Source organism: Nicotiana tabacum, chromosome 10, assembly GCF_000715075.1.
Source record: "Nicotiana tabacum cultivar K326 chromosome 10, ASM71507v2, whole genome shotgun sequence".
Classification (NCBI taxonomy): Eukaryota; Viridiplantae; Streptophyta; class Magnoliopsida; order Solanales; family Solanaceae; genus Nicotiana; species Nicotiana tabacum.
Window position 1 is genome coordinate 157,924,363 of NC_134089.1, and position 9,487 is coordinate 157,933,849.

The 9,487-nt window shown below is 36.9% G+C and overlaps 1 protein-coding gene across 3 annotated transcripts; it reads right to left on the reverse strand.

Annotated features, from left to right (window-relative positions):
• Positions 1-567: 567 nt before the first annotated feature.
• LOC107799891 (uncharacterized) lies at positions 568-9,137 on the reverse strand. Of its 3 annotated transcripts, none has more exons than XM_075223445.1 (6): positions 8,744-9,137; positions 7,136-7,438; positions 7,013-7,055; positions 6,648-6,930; positions 6,118-6,196; positions 3,960-4,682 (listed from the first exon to the last, which is right to left on the reverse strand). In XM_075223445.1, the coding sequence occupies exons 1-6, from the start codon at positions 9,068-9,070 to the stop codon at positions 4,461-4,463; spliced, it is 1,257 nt and encodes a 418-aa protein (XP_075079546.1). In that variant the 5' UTR covers positions 9,071-9,137; the 3' UTR covers positions 3,960-4,460. The 3 variants fall into 3 exon arrangements, with proteins under 3 accessions (XP_075079547.1, XP_075079546.1, XP_016478507.2); XM_016623021.2 differs by having other exon boundaries at positions 3,973-4,682; positions 6,648-6,936; XM_075223446.1 differs by lacking the exons at positions 3,960-4,682; positions 6,118-6,196 and adding an exon at positions 568-1,133 and having other exon boundaries at positions 6,648-6,936.
• Positions 9,138-9,487: the final 350 nt, after the last annotated feature.

The window sequence follows — 9,487 nt, forward strand, 5'->3', positions numbered from 1 at the left end:
TACTTGACGGGTTCTAAAGCCTAAAGCAAATGTATTATGTTGGGTACTGCGATATAGCCAATGCACGAAACTACTCACTCTATACCTCTCGGTAGCTTGAGTGAACTTTTCCTAATTGACTTTCTCAAGACCAATTGGGTGTCAAAATTGTGCAAGCAATATATGCTCAAGTCGGGTATTACAATCTCTAGGTTTAACCCTTTAATTAGGGCTATCAATCTCTTGAATACACCCCAATTCCTTGTTGGACTGATTTTTTTCTAGACTCAAGCTCTCTTTCTCAAGAAGAACCCAAGTCAAATAGGTACAAATTGTTTACAATCACTAATTCAACATGAAAAATACAAATCAGTCCAAATATCAATTATCCATAAACATCTAAGCCTTAATTCAAAAAATCCATCAAATACCGACACTAGGGTTGAGCCACAACCCTAGCTAATGGATCTAGATACTCATAATAATGAAAGAAAATAAAAAATTAGATGAAGAATAACCCATAAATTATGATTACAAACTAAGAGATTGAAGATTCAATGTTAATCTAACTACAAATTACTCAAAATGGAACAAAGCAGCCGTTCACGTGCTATGGACTCTAACAGATTAAAAAAGATACACTAAAAATGTGAAAAGAAAGTATTTATACTAAGCCAAATTTTCTAGACAAAAATACCCCTGATGGAGGTATTGCGGACCGCGGAAAATGCACCGCGGCCGCGATGAGGCTTTTTGGCTTGACTTATCACTCTCTGAATCTGGCCACCGCGGGTCACATAAAATGCTCTGCGGCCGCGGTGGCTTCACTGCAGTCCGCACAAAATGCTATGCGAACTGCGCTGGCTTCAATCATCCAAACTCCCAACTCTCTGAAACCCCTCTCCACGGACCGCATAAAATGGATTGCGGCCGCGAGAAATCCTCCGCGGATCGCACTTCTTGAAGCTCCAAAAGTGCACCTCTCTGAACTCCTACACTGGGGACCGCACTAAATGGTCTGCGACCGCGGTGGGTCTGTTGCGGCTGCAACTGATTTTATGTTGCAACACTGCCTTGACTTGTTTTTTGTACTTGTGCATCTTTCACTCCTTTTTGAGCTGATTTTGACTACTTGTCACTTTTTTGACCAAATCCTGCAAACAAGTACAACATGTAAGCCTTTGGAACTATTTGTATACATTTTTAATCAAAACTCAAGTAAAAAAGAGTGTAAAATGAACTAGAATCCCTAGTTATCACCCTTGTGCTAGGCAAACTAGGTTGCCATTCGCTTCTAGTTGTATTATGATTGTTGCTGCCTTTGATCTAATACATCTTGATGTTTTTGGGGTCTATATAACTGTGCAACTTTTGATGGCAATAAGTATTTTTTGACAGAGGTCAATGACTTTACTACGATGACTTGGTTATTCCTACTGAAGCTCAAATCTGATGTGTGTGTGTGGTTCTTACTCAGCTTATTGTGTTCATTCAAATTCAGTTTAACAAAATTATGAAAGTAGTCGGGTCAGGCAATGGCTCTGAGTTTGTTAACTCTAACTGTACCATATTGTTTCAGAAGTATGGTATTATTCATTAAAGTATATGTGCTTATACTCCTTAGCAAAATGGAGTTGCTGAGAGAAAACACATGCACATCCTAGAGAGTCACACGAGATTTAAGGTTTCAAGCTAATATTGCCATCAAGTATTGGGGGCATTGTGTGCTTGCAACATTGTACATCATAAATAGGATGCCATCTTCTATTTTCATGGTCTTTCTCCCTTTGAAATGTTGTATGGTAGGGCACCTAACCTGGGTCACTTAAGAATTCTTGGTTGCTTGTGCTATGCCAAGCAAGTTCATAAAACATATAAACTTATGCCCAGAGCTAAGCCAGTTGTTCTCATGGGCTTCTCTGATACTCAGAAGGCCTACATTCTGCTGGATCTCTCTTCTCATTATTTTTTTTATCAACATGGATGTCAACTTCAGGGAAGATATATTTCCCTTCAAAGATATCACATCCACAATACCTCTTATTATCTTGCCTCCCGACTTGTCCAGTTCTAGACTTCTAGTGAAGAGCAGCCTTCACTTCCTTATGTTCCTGCTAGGCATGAGTCTACTGACTCTTCTCCTTTGCACTAGTTAGTAGAAGATGTGATGCCTTCTACACTTCCTCCTTCTACTCAGAACTCTACTGGTCTGAGGAGATCTTTGAGGACAAGGCAGGCTCCTATATGGATGAATGACTTTGTATCACAACCTGGACAAAAGTCTGGTCCCTATTCCATTGTTAACTATGTGTCCTGTGATGGAATTTCTCCCAAGTATCAGGCCTATTTGACAGCATTCTCTGCAATCTAGGAGACTACTTCTTTTGAGCAAGCTGTTCAAGATCCTAGGTGGGTTGAAGCTATGCAAGCTGAAATTGCTGCATTAGAATCCAATCACACCTGGGATGTGGTGTCCTTACCTGAAGGCAACGTGCCTATTAGATGTAAGTGGATCTATAAGGTGAAGTACAAAGCTACAGGAGAGGTGGAAAGGTTCAAAGCCAGGCTGGTGGCCAAAGGGTACATCCAACATGAGGGTATTGACTACCAAGAAACATTAAATCCAGTAGTTAAGATGGTTACTGTTAGAACCATCCTAGTTGTTGCTGCCTCTGAACATTGGCACATTCATCAAATGGATGAGTACAATGCTTTTCTTCAAGGGGACCCACATGATGAGATATACATGACTTTACCCCAGGGATTTCAGAGTCAGAGGGAGACAAGACCAGCATGCAGACTCTTGAAATCTCTATATGGGCTCAAACATGTACCAAGACAGTGGAATGATAAGTTGTTTGAGACACTTATGAGGTTTGGCTTCATGCAAAGCCAACATGATCACTCCCTATTCATCAAAGGGTCAGGGGAACACATCATAATCATCTTGGTTTATGTTGATGACATGCTAATCACTAGGCCTAAACTGACATTAATAGTAGAGATGAAGACCAAGTTGCAACTGACATTCAAAATGAAAAAAAAGACCTAGGAGATCTTAAATACTTTCTTGGAATTGATTTTGCTAGGTCACAACAAGGCATTCTAATGCACCAAAGGAAGTACACTCTAAAGCTAATTTCTAGGCTTGGACTGGGAGAAGCAAAACCTGCAGCAACACCTATTGAAGCCAACATCAAACTGACCACTAAGGAGTATGATGAACATACTAGCAGCTCTAATGCAATTGATGATGAAGTGTTAACAGACTTCAGCTAGTATAAAAAGTTACTAGGGAAACTACTCTACTTAACTGTCACAAGGCCAGATATAACATATAGTATTTAGACACTAAACCAATTTATGCAGAAGCCGAAAAGAGCACATTTGGAAGCTGCTCAAAGAGTGGTTAGATATGTTAAGAACCAACTAGGTCAAGGCATACTGTTGTCTAGCAAACAGAGAAACACTATCACTACATATTGTGATGCAGACTAACAACTATCACTAGGAAGTTAGTAACAGGCTTCTTCATCAAGTATGGTGATTCTCTCATATCATCGAAGTCAAAGAAACAGAGCACCATTTCTAGGAGCTCTGTAGAATCTGAGTACAGAAGCATTGCATCAACTATAGCTGAATTGGTGTGGATACTTGGTCTGTTCAAAGACATTGGTATAGAAGTTGGTCTCCCTGTGAACATCTACACTGACATAAAGCAACAATTCAAATAGTTGCCAATCTAGTATTTCATGAATGAACTAAACATATTGAAATAGACCTTCACTTTATAAGGGAAAAGATACAGGATGGTTTGGTACAAACAAAATATGTAGCTAGGAGCACTTAGCAGACATTCTAACCAAAGGTCTACCACGAGTGCAACACGAGTATTTGATGTCCAAGCTAGGTGTACTTGATGTCTTTCTACCACCTAGCTTGAGGGGGAGTGTTGAGATCAAAGATGTAACTTGAATACATGGGTAGTTTAGTCTATTTATGTGCTAGTAGATTGGTGTGTTAGTTAGTTAGTTAATGATACACGTGATTGGTTAGTGAGGTGGTTATCGCAGTTAGTAAAGCCTTGTATATATACATAGCTTGTACAATAATGAGATACAGAGTATTCATTTTTCCACGGTTACATTCATCTTCACGCTCTTCTCTCTTCTCCCTCATTAGTTAGGGTTCCTATCTCTCCTCAAATCTCCATTTCAGCATAGTATAGTGGCAAATCACTCTAAGAATTTCATGCTCGATCTGTGTAATGAAAATTTGAAAAAAAAAATACCGGATATAACAAGGTCGCTTAAAAGGCATTTTCTTAGAGGCTCAGTGAACAAGAAGTGAACTCCAACTTTGACAAATATAAAATATATAAAGCCTAAATCTTCTAATGTTATAGAAAAACAACAACTTCTCTGTCAAGAACGTACGTGTTGCAATGGCCAAAATATACACGAGCAATATACCACTACATACTAGGGCTCACACATAGCTCTATGAATAAAAGACTGGTTGAACTGTTGCTGTGTCTGCAAAATCATCATCTCTTCCACAGAGAACTTCTGATAAAGTTGCTTTAGATGAGTCGTGAACTCTAGAAACAAATCTTTTAATTGCTTTGCTCTTTTGTATGTTTCTGTTCCTGAATGTACCACCATCAGATCTTTGTCCGTACTTATTGATCCTAGATGCATATCCTACATAAAGACAGGGAACTAAGGTGAGGTTGGGAAAATCAACCTGGACAAACTGCTATAGGACATCTATTCGCTACGAGAAATCAGAAGTATATGACTTGTCCAAGTTCAAATTTCAAAAAAACGCTCTCCCATATAAAAAATCTATGGAGATGCTGCAGGTACGGATGTGCATGGACCAATGTATTAAGCTTGTCCGTGCGTGAATTTGATTTAGGGGTTGGCGATTACTCCAACAAGGTCAGGGTCGGTGTGACTTTGCTCTTCTTCATTTCATCCAACTACTACTGATGAAAAAGAGTTTGATTCCGATAGTGAACCTTTTCTCTAAATAGGGGTGGCTCAACATTGTTGGTGGCCTAAAGCAAAATTTAATGAGAGGCCTTAATTTTTATTTTTTTTTAAAAAAAATTAGATATTTTTATTTGAAGTACATTTTTCTAACTTTTTTAGATGCAAAATTATTAATAATTTTCTTATGATCGAGTTATCCTAATAATTCTTTTTTCAACTGATAATACTGCTCATCTAATCCAGTTAGCTTCTCGCGAGACATTGTTGATCCTATACAAGATTTTATCAATTTTAATTTGAAAAAACGTCTTTCCCCGATGCAATTGTTATAGTATATTTTATTCTATAAGGAATAACATTGAAAAAAATCAAGTCTTGTTATCTTATCAAGTATGTCGATTAGAGTTTTATCTTCTACTTGTAATATTTTCTTTAATGCTATATAATTTAAAAAATAAGCCTAAACTATCACAGAGTGGCTATTATGTTTTAATCAAGGCTAAGTAAATATTTTTTTCAGATTTTTATCAACTAGTAATCTCAGTTTTTACCCACTAAACAAAAAATTAAAAATATTTGTGTATGCTTCAGATTATTCAAACTCAAGGGTCAATATCATAACCAATTAAAATTTTCTTTTCCTGTTTGTAAGTTTTTTATTTTATTTTAACTTTAAGATAATCAATTTTTTATATAAAAAATTAATTTATAAAATATTGTCAATTGAAAATGGCGCCCCCAGAATTTGGGGGCCTGAAGCCCCCTGCTTGGGTTGCTTTACCCTTCAGCCGGCGTTGTCTCTAATACGCCTAAATAACATAACTTCCACACAATCATGACCTATATTTCTACATTCTTACCTTTATATTTTCCTGTTGTTTAATGTAATTGAGTTTGACAAGTGATAATTGGAGCATCCAGGTTCCCTTTTTTTCTTCTTTTTTGACAAGTAGCAGGTATCTATTTATACTGGAACTTTTTCTACTTTATCAAAGTACCTCATATAAGGACATCTTTTAACCTGTATCACATTTTGTATGTTTCTCAACTCATTTATGAAATGCTGCACATCCAGGAAAGGTGGATCCTTTTTTGCCTTACGGCCTGATTTCATGTAACCTATAAAGTTGTAACGTCTTACCTGAGGTCCGTAGCCCAAGCTCCAAGACCACATCTTAATTATGTCCTGCCTTGAATCTCTTTCAGTTATAACCAATGGCCTGTGAAAGACAAACGAAAAACACGCGACTCCCTGACAGTCTAGAAGATGGATGCACGAGCATGAAAATCTTGATTGTATGCATTAATGGCAACAGGGTCTACAATTATGACACAAATTTAATTTGGAGAGGATTACTTGGAGATCCTAAACACCTAAATCGCTAAGAACTAGCTTATAAAAGCATTAGAGACCAAAGTGGCACCCGACACGGCGTAATGCTTCATTACCATGTAGATATCAGGGGATTGGAGTAAACCAATTTTAGAGACTGAGAAATAAAGAAAAGCAAATAGTGCCAAAAATTGCTTAACTGCTTCATGGAATCAGTATTGTGAAACGGGACAATACAACCTGAACCTATAGCTCCTATGCATTTATAGACATGTTAGCATTTATTATAGTCAGCTATAACAAATTAACAATGAAGAAATTGAATGCATGGGGCATACCTTCCAGTTGAGGACACAACAAGGTGGGCCGGATTCTCCAAAAACTGGTGTATCTGCTGAAGCTTCGCTTCACAATCAACCACAATAATACTTCTCGCATATGGCATAGATAGACTTGGTAAAATGTATACTTCTGATGAAACAGAAGTATTTTCATGTATAAAATCCCTGAATGATGATGGTAATAAGTTTCTCTCCAAGTTTTCAATAAGCATGAGATGGGAACTTGGGTATAGCCTTCCAAGATCTTTGTCTTGTTCCCAATCCCTGCTATACTTACTGTCTGTTGCTGCAGCTCATAAGGAAGAAATTAAGAAAAGGTGAAAGTATTGCATCATAACAGGTGATGGAGTTTCAGAACATACCTCCTGATGTCACACCAACGATACTCTTGGCACTATTAATTCCCTATGGAACAAGGAAGCAGTTAATGTCTTAGGTGTGCGCATCCCAACCTCAATTTATGAACATTATTCAGTAAAACTTGCCTCAAAGGATGAATTAATAGACAAATTACTGCCTGTTCTTTCACAAAATGATACTTTAGATGCTGGACTGTCATTCTTCGAAGCAGAAGTTAACATGGAAGAGGATTTTCCAAGATTCTGGTTCACCAGTTTCAAGAAGGAAGCTATTTTAGGATCAACTTGAGCAACACCTTTTATGGTACACATGCCTTCAATTCTGGTAGCGGTTAAGCATCCTTCCTTTGGACCGTGAAGCCAAGATATTATGAAGGTGCATAAACACTCCTCCTCTCCATTGGGAAATGAATGGTCCACATTGTGTATCTACCAAAGAGAGGTAGAGTCAAATTTGAAGCAATTCAGTGGTTTCCGCTATCACTTGTCAAATAACATATATACTTAGACTTTCTGCTTTCTTAATTATTTTCAAAGTTCAAGTAAGTAAAGAAAATTTAAGCTTTCATTTATTGATAAAAAAGGAATGAACACACCATTGAATCTAAATACAGAAGAATGAAAAGGATATGCCTCAAGATATGATCTCTTATTAAGTTGTTATAATGAAATAGAAACACAACCATAGAGAAATTTGGAACACTTGTAGTCCGCTTAGCTCGAATTTGAATTTCTCCAGTGTTATATGGAGGTCAGAAAACTGAGGAATTTGAGAGCATAAGTTGTTAAATGCAGTAACAGAGAGTAACGAAGACACAGTATTTCAATGATTTTAGTCAATTAGGGAGGAGCAAATTTACTTTACCAGAAGATGTGCAATAGAGAGTACAAATAAGAGTGAATACTCTAATTAACCCAAGATTATTCCAAGAGAATAGCCTCAGAATTGTCACTTAGAAAGAGGATCATTCAATTGTTTCTCAACAGTAACTCTTTGAAATATAGCAGCTCTCTAATACTCTACAAGTTTCTGAATTATGATAATGAATGAAATTTGTTCTCTCTTTAAAGTGGAGTTCTTCATTGGAGAAGCACATTTCACCTCACACGAGCTTCACTATGAGGTTCATCCCGAGTATTTCAACATTTCAGATCTGTTTCAAAAAGAATTAATCTTTTACTATTTCAAGCGTATTTTTTTTAATTTAGTTTCTAAATATCTAAAGTTTATTTCAAAAAACTTAAATAATCTAGGTTCGAATTCACCCCGAAAATTAGTCCATTTGATCATCGCTCTCCGAGAAGGTTCAAATAAAATGAAATGGAGGAATTAGAACTTCTTTATATTTTTCTACTGACGATATAGATCTCTGAAAGGCTAAAGAACTTCGGGTAAAAGCATATTACGTAAAGTAATAGCAAGGCTTTTGGCTTTTGCTAACAGATTTTGAATTTCATTTTAAGCAAAGAAAATTTTTATTGGACTAAATCGTAAAGTGAGTTCATATCTTCACATAAAATAGATATTACGCAGCTCCATTTGGACAGAAAGATCGGCAAACTTTTCACGGAAAAAATGCTAAAAAAAAATAAAAATAAAAATAAAAATAAAAATAAAAAAAAGGATTGTCGCCATAGATTTCGCGCACTGGAGATACAAACTTATCTTAAACTAACATAAAACAGAGGAAATTATACAGAGGAAATAAGCAAGTACTGAGGTGCATAACTCACCGCTTCAATAACAGCGTCGTAGAACAGCATGTCATCCTCACCGAAAGCATCACAGGCAACAGAGACAATCATACCTTCCTTGAGAGTACAACATTCACTATCCTGCAGCTGCGGCGACACACACCGGAACCTCCCGACTAGTTCATCGACTTCCTCCTTCGACTTAAATTCTCCGGCGTCGAAAATCGTGTCGACTTCCACCTGATATCCCTCGTACTTCGACTTCAACGTTTGGCCTTTCAACACGAGTCGTACACTATACCATGAGTCATCAACCTTATCTCTGTACTCCAAGTTGTACCCTTCCCGTTGACCGGGATTCGCCATTGACGGCGGGAAAGAATGTTAGAATCTCCGGCGGAAACGTACGTTGTACGTTAGTGGTAAGAGGAGTATTTGCAGAGTGACAGAGATTTTTACTGCTTCTTGCCATATATTCCATTTTCAGGTAGAGTGGGGAGTACGAGGGATGACGTGGCATTTTTTCAGTAAGCTAATCATGACATTTTTCTCATTAAAGTAAAACGTATTTAATTTTTATAAGTCTCTTTAAAATTTATTTTCCTAAACTAGTTAGGCGTTTTAATTTGGACATGCATTTGGTTAAAATTTAAAAATCTTTTTATTTGAATTTGAGGTTAGAAAGGATATTTGAAAGTAAATTTGGTTAAAATATGCATTTTACTTAAAAATTAAAGTTTTGTGAATGAAATAATATCTTTATTTAAAGACTTTAAGTTGGAA